The following is a 22,301-nucleotide window of genomic DNA, read 5'->3' as shown; positions in this document are numbered from 1 at the left end:
ATCTGTAGTTTTAATGTAGAGTGAGAGGTGAGTAAACAAGATTAAATGAATAAATGAGAGAGAATGAGAATGTAGAATGTTCACGAGTTATGTAAACAAACGTTGTTGTTGTTGTTGCTGTTGATACCAGCCGGTTCCTGTTCACTGTCAAACCGACCAGAAAAACATCTCATATTTGTTAATTTATATGTTATGTAGCATGTTTATTTATTTTTTTTTTTTATTATCACACTGGCCGATTCCCACCAAGGCAGGGTGGCCCAAAAAAGAAAAACTTTCACCATCATTCACTCCATCACTGTCTTGCCAGAAGGGTGCTTTACACTACAGTTTTTAAATTGCAACATTAACACCCCTCCTTCAGAGTGCAGGCACTGTACTTCCCATCTCCAGGACTCAAGTCCGGCCTGCCGGTTTCCCTGAACCCCTTCATAAATGTTACTTTGCTCACACTCCAACAGCACGTCAAGTATTAAAAACCATTTGTCTCCATTCACTCCTATCAAACACGCTCACGCATGCCTGCTGGAAGTCCAAGCCCCTCGCACACAAAACCTCCTTTACCCCCTCCCTCCAACCTTTCCTAGGCCGACCCCTACCCCGCCTTCCTTCCACTACAGACTGATACACTCTTGAAGTTATTCTGTTTTGCTCCATTCTCTCCACATGTCCGAACCACCTTAACAACCCTTCCTCAGCCCTCTGGACAGCAGTTTTGGTAATCCCGCACCTCCTCCTAACTTCCAAACTACGAATTCTCTGCATTATATTCACACCACACATTGCTCTCAGACATGATATCTCCACTGCCTCCAGCCTTCTCCTTGCTGCAACATTCATCACCCATGCTTCACACCCATATAAGAGCGTTGGTAAAACTATACTCTCATACATTCCCCTCTTTGCCTCCAAGGACAAAGTTCTTTGTCTCCACAGACTCCTAAGTGCACCACTCACCCTTTTCCCCTCATCAATTCTATGATTCACCTCATCTTTCATAGACCCATCCGCTGACACGTCCACTCCCAAATATCTGAATACATTCACCTCCTCCATACTCTCTCCCTCCAATCAGATATCCAATCTTTCATCACCTAATCTTTTTGTTATCCTCATAACCTTACTCTTTCCTGTATTCACTTTCAATTTTCTTCTTTTGCACACCCTACCAAATTCATCCACCAATCTCTGCAACTTCTCTTCAGAATCTCCCAAGAGCACAGTGTCATCAGCAAAGAGCAACTGTGACAACTCCCACTTTATGTGTGATTCTTTATCTTTTAACTCCACGCCTCTTGCCAAGACCCTCGCATTCACTTCTCTTACAACCCCATCTATAAATATATTAAACAACCACGGTGACATCACACATCCCTGTCTAAGGCCCACTTTTACTGGGAAATAATTTCCCTCTTTCCTACACACTCTAACTTGAGCCTCACTATCCTCGTAAAAACTCTTCACTGCTTTCAGTAACCTACCTCCTACACCATACACCTGCAACATCTGCCACATTGCCCCCCTATCCACCCTGTCATACGCCTTTTCCAAATCCATAAATGCCACAAAGACCTCTTTAGCCTTATCTAAATACTGTTCACTTATATGTTTCACTGTAAACACCTGGTCCACACACCCCCTACCTTTCCTAAAGCCTCCTTGTTCATCTTCTATCCTATTCTCCGTCTTACTCTTAATTCTTTCAATAATAACTCTACCATACACTTTGCCAGGTATACTCAACAGACTTATCCCCCTATAATTTTTACACTCTCTTTTATCCCCTTTGCCTTTATACAAAAAATCATAGATGGATTAAGCAAAATGTCTATATTAACGTTTTATACACATTTAATGCGCCTCAGTGATTATTATTGTTATTATCATTATTAATATGGCATCTTCAAGACCAAGTACACTCTTAATGAGTGGCTCTGAGACAGACAAGCAGACAAAGACAGACACACAGGTAGACAGACAGATACAGGTAGACAGAAAGAGACACAGGTAGACAGAAAGACAGACGCACAGGTAGACATAAAGACATACAGGTAGACATAAAGACACAGGTAGACAGAAAGACAGACACACAGGTAGACAGACACACAGAGATACAGACAGATATACAGGCAGACAGATACAGACAGGTTTATGTGCAACAGTGAAAACAAATAAGAGTGTTCGAGAGTAAGAGCCTTTTTTGCCACAATCTCCAGTGCAAGATTCAGACTTCATCTTACGGGACATGGTGAAATTTACTGTCCAGTTAGTACAGTTAATACAGTATGATGCTGCTGATAGGGCAGGGTTACTCAAACTGATGCTACCTGCATGACACATTGTCCCCGCGAATATTGTCAAATATTGTACAGTGGTGTGCATCAGCCGGCCCAGCCCAGCTGCCAGTTGCACGGTCGTAAGTCGAGTGGACGTATGTCGAGCAGGTCGTAAGTCGGTTGGTAGGTGTATTATGAAATATTTCGCTGAAGCACGTGAGAGGACCTTCGCTCACTGGTAAACAATGCCAGACTGGCTGCCGCCCCAGCTCACGCCATGGGTACGCGTCCTGGACGAACTACGACTCGCGAGTCAACCTATGAAAAGCGAGCCCATGTTTATACGAAAATACCCCTATGATTTCTGAAATCTATGATTGCCAAGAACTACGAAAAGCGAGAGACCACTGTGTATATATATATATATATATATATATATATATATATATATATATATATATATATGTATATATGTATATATGTATGTATGTATGTATGTATGTATGTATGTATGTATATACAGTGGACCCTCAACCAGCGATATTAATCCGTTCCTGAGAGCTCATCGTTAATCAAAATAATTGTTAGTCAAGTTAATTTTCCCCATAAGAAATAATGGAAATCAAATTAATCCGTGCAAGACACCCCAAAGTATTGAAAAAAAACAAATTTTACCACATGAAATATTAATTTTAATACACACAAACTGAAGAAGACATGCACAGTTACATGACACTTACCTTTATTGAAGATCTGGTGATGATTGATGGGATGGGAGGAGGGGAGACCGTTGATCTTGTTAGTGTTTAGAAGGGGAATCCCCTTCCATTAGCACATGAGGCAGCAAGTCTTTTTCTGGGGTTACTTCCATTGTTCTTTTAATGCCACTAGGACCAGCTTCAGAGTCACTGGACTTCTGTCGCACAACATATCTGTCCATAGAGGCCTGTACCTCTCGTTCTTTTATCCTAAAGTGTTTCACAACATTGTCAGTGTAATAGTCACCAGCACGGCTTGCAATAGCTGTGTGAGGGTGATTTTCATCAAAAAAGGTTTGCACTTTAAGCCACTTTGCACACATTTCCTTAATCTTTGAAGTAGGCAACTTCTTCAATTTCTCTCTCCCCTCCTCCGAAGCAGTTTCCTCAGGTGTGGCCTCTTACTGTTGAAGATGATCTAGCAGCTCATCAGTGGTTTGTTCTTCATTGTCCTCCTCCACCAACTCTTCCACATCCTCCCCACTAACCTCACCAATATGAGCACTAGTTCCAGGCATTTTTTCCTGTTCACCTGGGTGTTAGTCAACTGTTGTGGGTCGCATCCTGGGGGACAAGATTAAGGACCACAATGGAAATAAGTTAGACAGTCCTCGATAATGCACTGGCTTTCTTGGGTTATCCTGGGTGGCTAACCCTCCGGGGTTAATCGTTTCTCGGTAATTGTTTCACGTTAAGCCACACCAACAACACTCTCTCCACATCTTCGAGTAATACAGCTGATGGTGGTGCAGCAGCAACAACAGCTGACTGTGGTGCAGCAGCAGCTGCACTTTTGGCAAGAACAGCTTCCTTGATTGCCGTTTTCTTACCCACAATAGTAGCGATGGTTGATTGGGGTTTATTATACAACCTGACCAGCTCAGAGACACGCACTCCACTTTCATACTTAGCAATGATCTCTTTCTTCATCTCCATAGTAATTCTCACCCTTTTTGCTGTAGGGTTGGCACTAGAAACTTTCTTGGGGCCCATGGTGACTTATTTTGCAGGTGCAATCACTACAAAGGCTGTGATAATATGAAATGTTCCAGTTGTTGTATGTTTGGAAGCGACCGCGGTGGCTGGCTGGCTTGTAAACACTGACACCCAAGGGACAAGTGAGGTGCGCTCAGGCCAAAGTGGACGCGTATGGTATGGAACAAATAGCGCTGGTCGGGTTTTTAAGCGCTAGTTGAGGCAAAATTTTTGCATTTAAATGTATCGCTAGTCAGATTTATCGTTAATCGATGCCATCGCTGGTTAAGGGTCCACTGTATATGTATATAATGCGGAGAGAGAGAGAGATGCAGATATATGTGTAGAGAGAGAAAGAGAGATATATAGAGAAGTGGAGTAGAAGACTCCTTCCTCTGTAAGCCATGTGTCATAAGAAGCAACTAAAATACCAGGAGTAAGGAGCTAGTGACCCCTTCTCCTGTATAAATTACTAAATGTAAAAATAAGAGCTTTTACATTTCTTCTTTTATGGGTCACTCTGCATTGGTGGGAGATACCCTTTGCGTTAAAAAAAAAATAGAAGAGATAGAGGTTAAGAGATACATAGAGATGGAGATATAGAAAGAAACAGATATTGTAGAGGAATTCTTTATTCTCAGTAAAGACTGTCCACTTGCTGTCATTTAACATATGACCCAAGAATAAATTTCTTGTAAGATACTAATACACTAGTATTTATTACAGCACACTGTATGTATAGACAGCAATTTTTACAGTACAATACTGCACAAATATAATTTTGCTTTTACCATTTTCATGACTAAATACTGTTGGTTTTGTATATTGAGACTTGTACAGTATGCACAACAAATTTCATTTTAATTACTTATCCTTTTTTCTTTAGGTGATATTTTGTAGTGAGGAGTGTCGTAAGGAAGGATTGTCAGGGATCCATTGGCAAGAGTGCCCTATTTTGCCAACCTTCGATGCACTAGACATGGGAAGGAATCCTGCATTAGCATACAGAATAATGATGAAGACCTCTCATGCAAAACTCAAGGAAATGATACCATTGCTGCAACTTGAAGCCAAAAATCAATCTCCAGAAAATCTTGGCTTTAACAATGAAGGAATCTATGATGAGAAACATTACAGATCAGTGTATCACCTGGTAACCAACAAAGAAAAGCGATCTTCAGACGACGTACTCCGGAGATGCATACAAGCTTTTATTGTTACCAAACTTCTGCACCTGAGTGGACGCTACTTTCTTACCAGTGAAGGAGAGCCCTTCGCTCCAAGTCATAAAGATTTCGTCTTGACTGGTGGCACACTCATACATCATATGATGAACCTAATCTGTAATGCTAAAGCCATTGCATATTTGAAGGTAATCCTTGATATTATTTTTTTGTGATTTCTTCTTTCAACAAACCGGCCGTATCCCACCGAGGCAGGGTGGCCCAAAAAGAAAAACAAAAGTTTCTCTTTTTCAATTTAGTAATTTATAAAGGAGAAGGGGTTACTAGCCCCTTGCTCCCAGCATTTTAGTCGCCTCTTACGGAGGAAGAATTCTGTTCCACTTCCCCATGGAGATGACAGGAAATAAACAAGACCAAGAACTAGTAAGAAAGTAAAAGAAAACCCAGAGGGTGGGAGACGGCCGACTTGTTGAAAAAAAAAAAATATATATGTTTATGTATGTATATATTATAGGTAGTAGGTTGGTAGACAGCAACCGCCCAGGGAGGTACTACCGTCCTGCCAAGTGAGTGTAAAACGAAAGCCTGTAATTGTTTTACATGATGGTAGGATTGCTGGTGTTCTTTTTTCTGTCTCATGAACATGCAAGATTTCAGGTACGTCTTGCTACTTCTACTTACACTTAGGTCACACTACACATACATGTACAAGCACATATATACACACCCCTCTGGGTTTTCTTCTATTTTCTTTCTAGTTCTTATTCTTGTTTATTTCCTCTTATCTCCATGGGGAAGTGGAACAGAATTCTTCCTCCGTAAGCCATGCGTGTTGTAAGAGGCAACTAAAATGCCGGGAGCAAGGGGCTAGTAACCCCTTCTCCTGTATATATTACTAAATTTGAAAGGAGAAACTTTGGTTTTTTCTTTTGGGCCACCCTGCCTCGGTGGGATACGGCCGGTGTGTTGAAAGAAAGAATATATATATATATATATATATATATATATATATATATAGATATATATATCTCCATGGAGAAGTGGAACAGAATTCTTCCTCTGTAAGCCATGCGTGTCGTAAGAGGCGACTAAAATGCCGGGAGCAAGGGGCTAGTAACCCCTTCTCCTGTATATATTACTAAATTTAAAAGGAGAAACTTCAGTTTTTTCTTTTGGGCCACCCCACCTCAGTGGGATACGGCTGGTACGTTGAAAGAAGAAGATATATATATATATATATATATAGTGTAGGTGTAGGAGGTAGGTTACTGAAAGCAGTGAAGAGTTTTTACGAGGATAGTGAGGCTCAAGTTAGAGTATGTAGGAAAGAGGGAAATTTTTTCCCAGTAAAAGTAGGCCTTAGACAAGGATGTGTGATGTCACCGTGGTTGTTTAATATATTTATAGATGGGGTTGTAAGAGAAGTAAATGCGAGGGTCTTGGCAAGAGGCGTGGAGTTAAAAGATAAAGAATCACACACAAAGTGGGAGTTGTCACAGCTGCTCTTTGCTGATGACACTGCTCTTGGGAGATTCTGAAGAGAAGCTGCAGAGATTGGTGGATGAATTTGGTAGGGTGTGCAAAAGAAGAAAATTAAAGGTGAATACAGGAAAGAGTAAGGTTATGAGGATAACAAAAAGATTAGGTGATGAAAGATTGAATATCAGATTGGAGGGAGAGAGTATGGAGGAGGTGAACGTATTCAGATATTTGGGAGTGGACGTGTCAGCGGATGGGTCTATGAAAGATGAGGTGAATCATAGAATTGATGAGGGAAAAAGAGTGAGTGATGCACTTAGGAGTCTGTGGAGACAAAGAACTTTGTCCTTGGAGGCAAAGAGGGGAATGTATGAGAGTATAGTTTTACCAACGCTCTTATATGGGTGTGAAGCGTGGGTGATGAATGTTGCAGCGAGGAGAAGGCTGGAGGCAGTGGAGATGTCATGTCTGAGGGCAATGTGTGGTGTGAATATAATGCAGAGAATTCGTAGTTTGGAAGTTAGGAGGAGGTGCGGGATTACCAAAACTGTTGTCCAGAGGGCTGAGGAAGGGTTGTTGAGGTGGTTCGGACATGTAGAGAGAATGGAGCGAAACAGAATGACTTCAAGAGTGTATCAGTCTGTAGTGGAAGGAAGGCGGGGTAGGGGTCAGCCTAGGAAGGGTTGGAGGGAGGGGGTAAAGGAGGTTTTGTGTGCGAGGGGCTTGGACTTCCAGCAGGCATGCGTGAGCGTGTTTGATAGGAGTGAATGGAGACAAATGGTTTTTAATACTTGACGTGCTGTTGGAGTGTGAGCAAAGTAACATTTATGAAGGGATTCAGGGAAACCGGCAGGCCGGACTTGAGTCCTGGAGATGGGAAGTACAGTGCCTGCACTCTGAAGGAGGGGTGTTAATGTTGCAGTTTAAAAACTGTAGTGTAAAGCACCCTTCTGGCAAGACAGTGATGGAGTGAATGATGGTGAAAGTTTTTATTTTTCGGGCCACCCTGCCTTGGTGGGAATCGGCCAGTGTGATAATAAAATATATATATATATTATTATTATCACACTGGCCGATTCCCACCAAGGCAGGGTGGCCCGAAAAAGAAAAACTTTCACCATCATTCACTCCATCACTGTCTTGCCAGAAGGGTGCTTTACACTACAGTTCTTAAACTGCAACATTAACACCCCTCCTTCAGAGTGCAGGCACTGTACTTCCCATCTCCAGGACTCAAGTCCGGCCTGCCGGTTTCCCTGAATCCCTTCATAAATGTTACTTTGCTCACACTCCAACAGCACGTCAAGTATTAAAAACCATTTGTCTCCATTCACTCCTATCAAACACGCTCATGCATGCCTGCTGGAAGTCCAAGCCCCTCGCACACAAAACCTCCTTTACCCCCTCCCTCCAACCTTTCCTAGGCCGACCCCTACCCCGCCTTCCTTCCACTACAGACTGATACACTCTTGAAGTCATTCTGTTTCGCTCCATTCTCTCTACATGTCCGAACCACCTCAACAACCCTTCCTCAGCCCTCTGGACAACAGTTTTGGTAATCCCGCACCTCCTCCTAACTTCCAAACTACGAATTCTCTGCATTATATTCACACCACACATTGCCCTCAGACATGACATCTCCACTGCCTCCAGCCTTCTCCTCACTGCAACATTCATCACCCATGCTTCACACCCATATAAGAGCGTTGGTAAAACTATACTCTCATACATTCCCCTCTTTGCCTCCAAGGACAAAGTTCTTTGTCTCCACAGACTCCTAAGTGCACCACTCACTCTTTTTCCCTCATCAATTCTATGATTCACCTCATCTTTCATAGACCCATCCGCTGACACGTCCACTCCCAAATATCTGAATACGTTCACCTCCTCCATACTCTCTCCCTCCAATCTGATATTCAATCTTTCATCACCTAATCTTTTTGTTATCCTCATAACCTTACTCTTTCCTGTATTCACCTTTAATTTTCTTCTTTTGCACACCCTACCAAATTCATCCACCAATCTCTGCAACTTCTCTTCAGAATCTCCCAAGAGCACAGTGTCATATATATATATATATACATACATATATATATATATATATATATATATATATATATATATATATATATATATATATATATATATATAAATATATATATATATATATAGATATATATATATAATATATATATATATATATATATATATATATAAATATATATATATATATATATATATATATATATATAAATATATATATATATATATATATATATATATATATATATATATATATATATATATATATATATATATATATATATATATATATTTTTTTTTTTTTTTTTTTTTTTTTTTTTTTTTTTTTTTTTTTTTTTTTTTTTTTTTTTTTTTTTTTTTTTTTTTTTTTTTTTTTCAACAAGTCGGTCGTCTCCCACCGAGGCAGGGTGACCCAAAAAAGAAAGAAAATCCCCAAAAAGAAAATACTTTCATCATCATTCAACACTTTCACCACACTCACACATTATCACTGCTTTTGCAGAGGTGCTCAGAATATAACAGTTTAGAAGCATATACGTATAGAGATACACAACATATCCCTCCAAACTGCCAATATCCCAAACCCCTCCTTTAAAGTGCAGGCATTGTACTTCCCATTTCCAGGACTCAAGTCCGACTATATGAAAATAACCGGTTTCCCTGAATCCCTTCACTAAATATTACCCTGCTCACACTCCAACAGATCGTCAGGTCCCAAGTATCATTCGTCTCCATTCACTCCATTCACTCCTAGATGATGTTGAGAGACTGTTATTGGTGTGGATAAATGAAAAACAGATAGCATCTCTCAAGCGATCATTTGTGAAAAGGCTAGGCAGTTGCATGACGATTTGGTAAAGAAATTGCCTGCAACTAGTGGTGATGCGAGTGAATTTAAGGCCAGCAAAGGTTGGTTTGAAAGATTTAAGAATCATAGTGGCATACATAGTGTGATTAGGCATGGTGAGGCTGCCAGTGACTCTCAAGCTGGTCCTAGTGGCATTAAAAGAAGAAGGGAAGTAACCCCGGAAAAGGACTTGCTACCTCAAGTCCTATTGGAAGGGGATTCCCCTTCTAAACAATAAGTTCGACACTCTCCCCTCCTCCCATCCCATCAATCATCACCAGATCTTCATTAAAGGTAAGTGTCATGTATTCTATTGTTAGTAGAGTACTACAAACTGTGCATGCCTTCTTCAGTTTGTGTGCATTAAACTTAATATTTCATGTGGTAAAATTTTTTTTTCATACTTTTGGGTGTCTTGCATGGATTAATTTGATTTCCATTATTTCTTATGGGGAAAATTGATTCGCTTTTCGATAATTTTGGTTTATAATGAGTTCTCAGGAACGGATCAATATCGCAAACCGGGGGTCCACTTTATACTCATAAATTCTAACGGCTTCAAATCAAGCAGGAGAAAGCTGGTAGGCCCACATGTGAGAGAATGGGTCTGTGTGGTCAGTGTGAACCATATAAAAAAATCCTGCAGCACGCAGTGCATAATGAGAAAAAAAAACCTCCGACCGTGTGTTTTTTTTTTTTTTTATAATTAAAATGCCGACTTTGTGGTCTAGTTTCGTAAAGTATTTACGGTTGTATTCTTGTTTTCTTGGTCTCATTTGATAGAATGGAAAACATTATATAGAAATAGAAGTGATTTTAATTGTTTTTACTATGAAAAGAACCTTGAAATGGAGCTCAAAGTAGGGGAAATGTTTGATTTTTGCAGATGTTCAAAAGTAAACAAATGATGTTATTTTGCAATAAATGTCCCAGTAGCCATTCTAATATAAAGTCATGAATGGGTTGACATTATTTATACAATTATTACAATATTGCAGTAGTCTGCATAACAAATCTTCTATTTTTTGTTTGAATAAAAATTCGAAATAGAAAGCAAGAATAGTATCAGAGGGGCCTGGAGACGTGACTGATGAACAAAGAAAATGTTATTTTAGAGCCAGGATTGTCTGCATTGTTCATTCTGGACCCTATTTTGAAATTGTCATATTTTTTTAATTTTCGTGAAATTGGCCAAATTGCAAATTTCTGACTACGTTATTGGGTAGTTGAAATCAGTAAATGGACAGTTTCTTGTACACAATCGATAGAAAAAATGGAGTTCTAAAGAAATAGGTATGAGTTTGGTCAACTGGAACTCATGGAATTAGCCGAAAATAGGGATCAAAGTGGGCGAAATCGCCGATTTGAAAATATCGCCGTGGTCACAAACTTTGTGAGAGCGTCATTCCATCAGTTTTCCATCAAATTTCATTCTTTTGGTGTCATTACAATCAGGAAAAGATTCTCTGTCATTTCACAAGTTTTTTTTTTTTTTTTTCAGAAATTTTGCAACACCAGGAGACACCTCAGTATTTGGGGTTGTGACAGTCAAGGGGTTAATGTTTGCTTTCCACATCACACACAAGTTACTCTTGGCGACACTGTTTTTCTCGAACACTCTGGGATTTTCAGAGTGATACACCAGTATAGGCTTCACTTTGAAATCCCCACTAGCATTACTACAGATCATGAAAGTTAGCCTGTCTTTCATAGGCTTGTGTCCTGGGAGTGCCTTTTTCTCCTGCATGATGTAGGTCCTCTTCAGCATTTTCTTCTAAAACAGGCCTGTTTCGTCACAATTGAACACTTGTTGGGGTTTGAATTGTTTAGCCTCCATGTACCCCTTGAATTCCTGAACATATTTTTCCGCCGCATATTTGTCATAACTTGCATCCTCGCCATGCCTTACCATGCTGTGTATGCCACTACGCTTTTTTACTCTCTCAAACCAGCCTTTGCTGGCCTTAAATTCACTAACTTCAGCACTAGTTCCAGGCATTTTCTTTACGAGATCATCATGCAACTGCCCTGCCAAATTATCGACTGCATAACATTATCTCCTGACAATTGTTTCTCGTTGATCCACGCCAACAATAAAGTCTCCACATTTTCCAGGATTTGCGATCTCTGTTTTGTGAGCATATTTGCACCTTTTGCAACAACAGTTTCTTTGATTTCCTTTTTCTTGGCCACGATGGAAGCGATGGTTGTATGGGGTTTGTTATACAACCTGGCAAGCTCTGCCACACGTACTCCACTTTCATATTTTGCAATGATGTCTTTCTTGAATTCTATAGTGTTTCTCACCTTCTTTACCAAAGGGCTGGCACTAGAAGCTTTCTTTGGGCCCATGGTGGCTTATTTAGCAGTTGCAAGCACTAAAAAGAATGGAATAATACGAAATGTATTGTATGAACACGTGGGATTGTGCTCACTGCCTGATAAACAATGGTACTCTGGCTGTAAATGGTGTTGGGCCGCTATTGCTGTGCGGATGTGTTCGGGATGAATTACAATTACCAAGCTCAGTGACGATCACCGAGCCAATATTTTGATAAAAAAAGTTACGATTTCCAGATATATATTACGAAATCCGACGACTGCGATATCCGGGGGTCCACTGTACATTATTTCTTATGGAAAATATTGCTTTGACTTTCGAACAGTTTGAGTTTTGGCCTAGCTTCTGGTATGGATTATGGCCGAAACTCGAGGTTCCACTGTATCCATTGGGGTCCATCAAGCTTGTCCTCTAGGATGTGACTGACACTCGGGTACCTAATACTGCTAGGTGAACAGGGAGATCAGATGTACGGAAGCATGCCCAACATCCTCATCCTTGCTGGGGATTGAGCCACAGAGGCTCAGTGTGTGAGGCTAGAGCATTGTCAACCGAGCCATGGAACACTGCAATGAATTGCTTTTTTTTTAAATTTGTCTTGGCAAAAATATTCATATAAAACATTAGCCTTTGTTTCTACAGTGTTTTATTTTGATAACTTGGCAGCTGCCTCTTCCTCAGATGAGCAGTCTCTAAATCACTTTTTTTTTTCATTTCTACTAATAGAACCGACAGTTCCAATCTTGCAAACCTTTGTCTCGCTGATCTATTCTGCACCTCACTTTGTCACAAGTAGATAATCTGCAGTATGATAGATATTAATCAGCAAAGAAACATATGGTCCTGATGGTGTGCTTCTTCATCTATTGAAGGAGTGTTAAGCTGAACTTTAAATCTTTATTGGCTCATTTGTGTTTGTTGTCTGTCCTTCAGAACTTTGCCCAGCTTATTAGACCATGCATTTGGTCAACTTGTCTCAAAGAATAGTTAACCCTTTGACTGTCGCAGGCCCCTTTCTGAAAATGTCATTCTATGTCGATAAATTTTTTTGGAAAAAAAAAAAAAAATTTCTCATGAAATGATAGAGAATCTTTTCCCGATGTTAATGACACCAAAAGTACGAAATTTGGTTGAAAACTCACAGAATTACGTTCCAGCGAAGTTAGCAGTCTTGGCGACATATACGCATCGGCGATTTCGCCGACTTTGAGCCCTGTTTTTGGCCAATTTCGTTGTTCCAGTTGACCAAACTCATAGCTATTTCTTTAGAACTCCATTTTTTTGTATCACTTGAGCACAAGAAACCGCCCATTTACCGATTTGAACTACCGAGTAAAGTGGTCAGAAATTGGCAATTTGGCCAATTTCACGCAAATTAAAAAAGATGGCCCGGTGGCCAAAGCTCCCGCTTCACACACGGAGGGCCCGGGTTCGATTCCCGGCGGGTGGAAACATTTCGACACGTTTCCTTACACCTGTTGTCCTGTTCACCTAGCAGCAAGTAGGTACCTGGGTGTTAGTCGACTGGTGTGGGTCGCATCCTGGGGGACAAGATTAAGGACCCCAATAGAAATAAGTTAGACAGTCCTCGATGACGCACTGACTTTCTTGGGTTATCCTGGGTGGCTAACCCTCCGGGGTTAAAAATCCGAACGAAATCTTATCTTATCTTAAGATGCCAATTTCAAAATAAGGTCCAGAATAAACAATGTAGACATTTTTGACACTAAAATAACATATCCTCTGTTCATTAGTCACGTCTCTACACCCCTCTTATATTACTATTGCTTTCTATTTTGATTTTTTATTCATACAAAAAAAACAAAATTTACTGCTATGCAGACTACTGCATTATTATAAAAATGGTATAAATAATATCAGTGCACTAGTGAAAGAATATTAGACTCCCCAGTTGAAGTGTATTAGACGTGTGGTGTGATTTGCTTACTCCTGAACATTGGTAAAAATCGAACATTTCCGCTACTTTGAGCTCAATTTCAAGGTTGTTTTCATCGTGAAAGTAATCAAAATCATCTCTATTTCTGTAATATATTTTCCATTTTATCACCTGAGACCATGAAAATGAGAATACAACGATAAATACTATACGAAAATACACCTCAAAGTCGGCGTTTCAATCCAAAAAAAAAAAATCATTTTTTTTTTCTCATCATGCACTGCGTGCTGCAGGATTTTTTTTTATGTGGTGCACACTGACCACACAGACCCATTCTCTCACATGTGGGCCTACCAGCTTTCTCCCGCTTGATTTGAAGCCGCTAGAATTTATGCGTATAAATATGTCAGAAACAGTGGCGAGTAAGACGTATATATACGATCGAAACAGTCAAAGGGTTAATGGTGTGTGAAATATCTGGGGAGAATTCTTAACATGGCAATGCCTATGAATGATTAATTTTTTTAACCTAGTGATTTTTTTTGTAACATGCTGGCTGCCTCCCATCGAGGCAAGGTGACCCAAAAAAAGAAACACTTTCACCATCATCTACACTATCACTGTGTTGCCAGAGGTGTGCCTAGTTATATATAGATAGGAAGAAGGGGGTCCCAGATACTTCTTAATTTACTATGCAATTGTTAAATAAGGCATTAGAATTTTTTTCATACTGTAGTTTTGCAACAACTCATGAAGACGGGTCACCACCTGAAAAAGACCCAGGCTAGGATAGTACTGGTGAATCTAAGGAGAAAAACTCATGAAGCCTAGGTGTAAGGACACTTGCATGTACAATATGTCTGTTTATTCATCTGGGATTTAATCCAGATTTTTGGTTGTTAGCCAAAATAGCTACCAATGATGTATGAGTATATACAGTTGGACTGCCGTATCTGCAGGTTTGGTTTCCACAGTTTCAGTTATCCACAGTTTACCCTGGTCCGAAAATAACCCTTAATTTTACTTAATAATGACACCAGAGTTCAAAAGTAGTGTTAGTGACAGTTCTTCAAAGACTAAGAGAAGTCATGGAGTGCTTCCTGTCAGTGAAAAAGTGCTAATTCTTGACTTATTGTGCATAATTTATCAGTTAAATTTTATTATAGGTATGTTTGTAAACAAAAAATTACTGTAATATATGGTTCACTACTATCCATGGTATCAGGCATCCATGGTAGGTCTTGGATAAGATAAAATAAGATATCCCCTGTGGATATGGGGGTCCTACTGTACATGGTAGTACTGCATATCATTACTTTCAGTGAGTGAACCAGAAAATTGCCTAAAATATACAGCAGCCTGAGTGATAACATCATTCAGCAATTTTATATTACAGTGCTCTTAATGATTTAAGTTTTAATAACATGTTCACTTAGATAAGTTATCAAAGTGAACATGTTAGATGCAATTCATCTGTATTAGTAATGCTGTTTTCTTTTTGGAATTAGAGTAATTTTTAATACTCAGTTTGCATAGGATTTTTGCAGCCTTCATAAATACAGTGGAACCTCTACTTACGAGTTTAATCTATTCCATGACCTTGCTCGCAACTGGATTTGCTCGTTTGCGGGGTCAATTTTCCTCGTTTAAATTAATTGAAATGGACTTAATTCGTTCCAGTGGAATTCCAGGCACGAGAAAACACTTCAATAATTTCCCTAATATCAACTCTACAGCTTATTTATCTATCACAATTCATGTAATATGACATAATAAACAATATTAATAACATAGAAACATGATATATACACTAGAATGAATAAAATACATGTCATTAGGTATGTGGCTAGTGGTGGTGACAGCAGCCATTGTTGTTGGGGTTTATAGGGCCACCACAGTGGCCATTCCTGCTCCTGACTACATGTGTAGAGAACCTAGGATAACCCAAAAAAGTCAGACAGAGTGACTTATAAGTGCTACACTCTTAATGCTGCACTTAATTGCTACACTCTTAATGCTACACTTAATTGCTATACTCTTAATGCCACACTGCCACTGCTGCTTCATGTTGTCTGCCACTGCTACCTCACGATGTCTGCCACTGCTGCTTCATGTTGTCTTTCACTGCTGCTTCATGTTGTCTTTCACTGCTGCTTCATGTTGTCTGTCACTGCTGCTTCATGTTGTCTGCCACTGCTACCTCATGATGTCTGGCACTGCTGCTTCATGTTGTCTGCCACTGCTACCTCATGTTGTCTGTCACTGCTGCTTCATGTTGTCTGTCACTGCTGCTTCATGTTGTCTGTCACTGCTGCTTCATGTTGTCTGCCACTGCTGCTTCATGTTGTCTGCCACTGCTACCTCATGATGTCTGGCACTGCTGCTTCATGTTGTCTGCCACTGCTACCTCATGATGTCTGCCACTGATGTCGCCAAAGAATCGAACATTTCTGCTATTTTGAGCTGAATTTCAAGGTACTTTTCATCATGAAACCAATTAAAATCATATTTATTTTTGTAGTATATCTTCCATTCTTATAGGTAGTAGGCTGGTAGACAGCAGCCACCCAGGGAGGTACTACCGTCCTGACAAGTGAGTGTAAAACAAAAGCCTGTAATTGTTTTACATGATAGTAGGATTACTGGTGTCCATTTTTCTGTCTCATGAAATGCAAGGTTTCAGGTATGTCTTGCTACTTCTACTTAGGTCACACTACACATACATGTACAAGCATATATATACACACCTCTCTGGGTTTCCTTCTATTTTCTTACTAGTTCTTGTTTTTGTTTATTTTCTCTTATCTCCATGGGGAAGTGGAACAGAATTCTTCCTCCGTAAGCTATGAGTGTTCTAAGAGGTGACTAAAATGCCAGGAGCAAGAGGCTAGTAACCCCTTCTCCTGTATAAATTACTAAATTTAAAAAGAGAAACTTTCGTTTTTCTTTTTGGGCCACCCTGCCTTGGTTGGATACAGCTGGTTTGTTGAAAAAAAAAAAACTTCCATTCTATCACATGAGACCAAATAAAACGAGAATACAACCATAAAACCATACAAAAATATACCTCTAAGGGTAGGCGAATGGCTGAGAAGTGAACTCCGTTATTTATGGTCTGATTTCTTTCATTTTTGGTGTATGTTAAGAAGCACCTTTTCATCATACATTGCCCAAGTTTCAATAAGATAGTCCAACAAACAACTGAGATCCAATTCCCTAGATCAAGAACAAGAGCCCCCTCACCAGTGTCAATTAACCTCCCTTGAGGCCTGCTCGCATCTGGGAATTTTACTCGCGTCTGGAAGCAAAAAATCAACCGAGCAGCTGCTCGTATCTAGAAAAACTCGCACGTGGATGCACTCATAAGTAGAGGTTCCACTGTATATTAAAGCTTTCACCAATCCTGTGGATCCTCCACTTGTTGCAGCAGTAATATAATGATTGTAAATATAATTTTTAAAGGGACGTACCAGTAAACCAGCTGAAGCAGTCAGTCAGATGATCTAAAGCTCCAACTGCGGGTCATCATATGACTAAGACCCGCACCAGAAAATACTTGTCCTATTTCCTGACAAGCCTTCCCTAACCTAACCTTATGGCAGTTAACCAATAGAATGTTTATTTCTCTTCATTGATTTTTACTTTTTCCTTTAACCCTTTCAGGGTCCAAGGCCCAAATCTGGAGTCACGCACCAGTGTCCAAGAATTTTCAAAAAAAAAATTTGTTATTTTTTCTTATGAAATCGTAGAGAATCTTTTTGTGAAGGTAATAAAACAAAAAGTACGAAATTTGGTGGAAAATTGACGAAATTATGCTCTCGCAAATTTTGATGTGTCAGCGATATTTACGAATCGGCGATTTTGCCGACTTTGACTCCCATTTTAGGCCAATTACATTATTCCAATCAACCAAATTCTTAGCTATTTCACTAGTATTACTTCTATTCTATCGATTGAGCACAAGAAATCGCCAAGTCAACTGTTTCAACTACAAAATAAAGTGATCGGAAATTGTTAATTTGGCCAATTTAACACAAAGTTCAAAATATTCCAATTTCAAAATAGGGTCCAGAATGAACAATGTAGGCATTCCTGGCACTAAACTAACATTTCCTCTGTTCATTAGTTATGTTTTGAGGCTTTACAAATAAATTCCATTTTGATTTTTTATTCACATAATGAATTTTTATTCACACCAAAAAATAGAAGATTTACTGTTATGCAATACTGTAATAATTGTATAAATAACATCACCATATTTGTGAATGTATATTAGACCCACCAGCTGACGTGTATTAGACGTGTGAGGTCGTTTGTTTACTCTTGAATATCAGCAAAAATTTAACATTTCTGCTACTTTGAGCTCAGTTTCAAGCCATTTCCAGTGCTAAAACCAATCAAAATCATCTCTATTTCTGTAATATGTCTTCCATTCTATCAAATGAGACCAAGAAATCGCAAATACAACTATAAAAAACATACGAAAAAACACTGCAAAGTTGCTGTTTTAATCGAAAAATCATGATTTAATTTTTTTTCTCTCATTATACACAGTGTGCTGCAGGATCTGTTTTATGTGGTGCACACATACCACATAGATGTATTCTCTCATATCTAGGCCCAAATGTACCACTCACAGTTTATCAGAGTGAGCTGAGCTCATGGCGTAGATCTACGGTTTGGACCCTGAACATAAAGCCGTAGATCTACGGGACGGACCCTGAAAGGGTTAAAATCTATAATTCCTCATTCATTTTAGCTTGCCTTTTATTCCTACATGTTTACACTATCATGTCTTAAGTGCTCAATACAACTAGGCATAAAAAAAAAAAATAGGATAAATACACTGTACATACGACTCGTATCTTACAATATGACGCCATTCATCCTTCCCTTCCACAGCCGGTGTAAAAAACAGTAATAATGGCAGGAAAGAGGTAAAAGCTCTGAACATAATGAACAATGACTCAATTGAAAGCTAACGAAAACGTGGAACACTGAAAAGTGGTAACTGCATATGCCTTCTTGTATATTAATATGTACTCAGTTGTGTATTACCCCAATATATTTACTGTTTTCTTTAATTCTCTTCTAGGCAAGTGTGAGTGTGTCTCAGTTAAGTAACGAACAAATGTGTGGTAGTGGAATTTACCCTGCATCAAGTCTAATGAATCACTCCTGCAATCCAAGCTGTTCAACATTTTTCTATGGTAAGACTGAGGTTGTGAGAGCAGTGCGCTTCATCCCTGCTGGCAAGCAATTGACCATCTTATATGGATGTAACTTTACTGACAGTATTAGAAGTGTGAGGATATCTTCTTTGCTGACTCAGTACCACTTCCAGTGCAAGTGTGAGGCATGTGAATACTACTGGCAACCTCTCACTGATTTATCACCATTATCACTTCTGAAGTGCACAAAGTGTCATGAGGCAATCAACCCATTCACTAAAGTATGCCCTAAATGCCATCTAAACTATGGTCAGAAAGAAGGAGCAAGTGTAGCACCATATAACTACAAGCTCACTGACACCAAAATACAAAAATTTCAGGAAAAATTTAAGATTGTCAGGGAAAACATCTATATCAAAGGCAACCACTCTGATGAAGATTTGAAGGTGGTGTGCATTTTGATTAAACTTTTGTGCAAGTATGTGAAGGAGCCATGTCCTCTTCTCATGGATGCAATAAATACACTGTGCTATCTTCTTTGCAAACGTGGTTCCTGTGTCTATTTTAAAAGTGACTTGTAACAACCTTGCACAATCTTGGTGTAAACTGCTGTTGTTAATTCTTACCTAAGAAAATTGGGTACACCAGTAGTGTCATGTTATGCTCCTGTGTTTTGAAAGGTATTATTGGAAAAAAATACTTTTTAATTGAAAGTGATAAATTTAAAAACTAAATGTTCTACCACAGTTTTCTTAGCCACCAAAATGTTGTGCTTTAAAGAAAATACTGTACTGTAGTGTGTTTTAAGCTGTAAAATGACATTATATTTTCTATTTTGATTTGGTAAATTGCATTAGCCATTACACAAAATATATTGATTTTATTTTCAGAAATATTAGAGAATGTTATATAGTTATAAAAAAACAAAGGAGGTTTGAGCAGTAGTGTTATGAAAATATTTTAAGGTAAGCCAGTGGTTCTGTTCAGCTTTTTGATTAAGTTGAAGCATGAATATAATAAATATTTGTTTTATTGATTCATATAACAAATAAAACGAAAGTAGTAAAAAAATTTAACTTGCCATTTTGCACATACATTAATTCAATAGAATTCACCATGGCTTTTGAGCAAAATGACCAGTTACTATACTCTAAAATAATGGCTTGCTCTGAAGATTCTGTAATAGCTATTTTATTGGAGGGCTAAGGTTAGCAACCTTTCTTTGAGCTTTTCAGAGCTGAGAAACAGCACTCAAACATATACAGTCATTGAGAGGGAAGGGACAACAGGAATTGCTATATATAGAGTGAAGACATACGAAAGGAATATTTTTCTACATGTATCCCCCAGTGTTTGACTAGAGAAAATGTAATTCTTCCGACACTACCTACACAGCCGCTTTGTAAACAAATCTCATATTTATGTCGATTTTTATTCTGTGAGTGTATGTTTCATGTTGATATGCTATGTAACATGTTTCATATATAATTTTGAGGAGAATATCATAGATGGATTAATGAAAATGTCTATATTAATGTAAAATAAGACATTTAGTGTGCCCAAGAGTGATGATTATTATGTACTATTGGCATCATGAGTAGAGAGACTCTTAGCAATTTTAATGTGTATCTGCACACCAGCACAGTGTGTAAGTATATTTAGGTATAGGTACACATAAGTATAATTATCAGAGCACATAAAATATGCAATAACTGTAAAACACTTTGAAATTTTGGAAAGTTTCCAGACATAATAGATGTAGGTGTTGTCACGGAGAATGTAAACAAACCGGGTGGGGCACACCGTATTTGAAAGACTGCTTGCTTTATAGCAAATTTTGGTCATAATTTGACATCATTGTATTAGCGGAACGCCGCGAGGCGAAACGCTGTAGAGCGGGGCCCTACTGTGAACATAGAAAGTGAACATAGAAAAGAGTAAGGTGATGAGGGTATCAAATGATTTAGATAAAGAAAAATTGGATATCAAATTGGCGAGGAGGAGTATGGAAGAAGTGAATGTTTTCAGATACTTGGGAGTTGACATGTCGGCAGATGGATTTATGAAATATGAGGTTAATCATAGAATTGATGAGGGAAAATAGGTGAGTGGTGCATTGAGGTATATGTGGAGACAAAAAACTATCTATGGACCCAAAGAAGGGAATGTATGAAAGTATAGTAGTACCAACACTTATATGGGTGTGAAGCTTGGGTTGTGAATGCAGCAGCGAGGAGGCGGTTGGAGACAGTGGAGATGTCCTGTCTAAGGGCAATGTATGGTGTAAATATGCAGAAAATTCGGAGTGTGGAAATTAGGAGGTGTGGAGTTCATAAAAGTATTAGTCAGAGGGCTGAAGAGGGGTTGTTGAGGTGGTTTGGTCATTTAGAGAGAATGGATCAAAGTAGAATGACATGGAGAGCATATAAATCTGTAGGCAAAGGAAGGCGGGGGTAGGGGTCATCCTCGAAAGGTTGGAGGGAGGGGGTAAGGGAGGTTTTGTGGGCGAGGGGCTTGGACTTCCAGCAGGCGTGCATGAGCGGGTTCGATAGGAGTGAATGGAGACGAATGGTATTTGGGATCTGATGATCTGTTGGAGTGTGAGCAGGGTAATATTTAGTGAAGGGATTCAGGGAAACCGATTATTTTTATATAGCCGGACTTGAGTCCTGGAAGTGGGAAGTGCAGTGCTTGCACTCTAAAGGAGGGGTTTGGGATATTAGCAGTTTGGGGGGATAAGTTGTGTATCTTCATAGGTATATGCTTCTAAGCTGTTGTGTTCTGAGCACCTCTGCAAAAGCAGTGATTATGTGTGAGTGAGGTGAAAGTGTTGAATGATGATGAAAGTATTTTCTTTTTGGGGATTTTCTTTCTTTTTTGGGTCACCCTGCCTCGGTGGGAGACGGCCGACTTGTTGAAAAAAAAAAAAATATATATATATATATATATTTATTTATTTATTTATTTATTTATTTATTCAACAAGTCGGCCGTCTCCCAACGAGGCATTATCACATTATCACTGTTTTTGCAGAGGTGCTCAGAACACAACAGCTTAGAAGCATATACCTATAAAGATACACAACATATCCTTCCAAACTGCCAATATCCCGAACCCCTCCTTCAGAGTGCAGGCATTGTAGTTCCCATTTCCAGGACTCAAGTCCGGCTATATAAAAACAACCGGTTTCCCTGAATCCCTTCACTAAATATTACCATGCTCACACTCCAACAGATCGTCAGGTCCCAAATACCATTCGTCCCCATTCACTCCTATCCAACACGCTCACGCACGCTTGCTGGAAGTCCAGGCCCCTCACCCACAAAACCT

At 39.2% G+C, this 22,301-nt stretch overlaps 1 protein-coding gene across 2 annotated transcripts in view; it reads left to right on the top strand.

The window, feature by feature from the left end:
• The window catches only part of LOC128693648 (SET and MYND domain-containing protein 4), a 50,605-nt gene extending 29,242 nt beyond the window's left edge, over nucleotides 1–21,363 (top strand). For both annotated transcript variants that reach the window (XM_070091176.1, XM_070091177.1), the window contains exons 4-5: nucleotides 4,896–5,381; nucleotides 18,896–21,363. In XM_070091176.1, coding sequence (XP_069947277.1) covers nucleotides 4,896–5,381; nucleotides 18,896–19,552 — 1,143 coding nt within the window. In that variant the 3' untranslated portion in view covers nucleotides 19,553–21,363. The remainder of the gene's footprint in view (nucleotides 1–4,895; nucleotides 5,382–18,895) is intronic.
• Nucleotides 21,364–22,301: the final 938 nt, after the last annotated feature.

Source organism: Cherax quadricarinatus, chromosome 34 (genome assembly GCF_038502225.1).
Source record: "Cherax quadricarinatus isolate ZL_2023a chromosome 34, ASM3850222v1, whole genome shotgun sequence".
Lineage (NCBI taxonomy): Eukaryota > Metazoa > Arthropoda > Malacostraca > Decapoda > Parastacidae > Cherax > Cherax quadricarinatus.
Note: the sequence above shows the minus strand (reverse complement) of the source record. Positions and strands in the feature narration are given on the sequence as shown.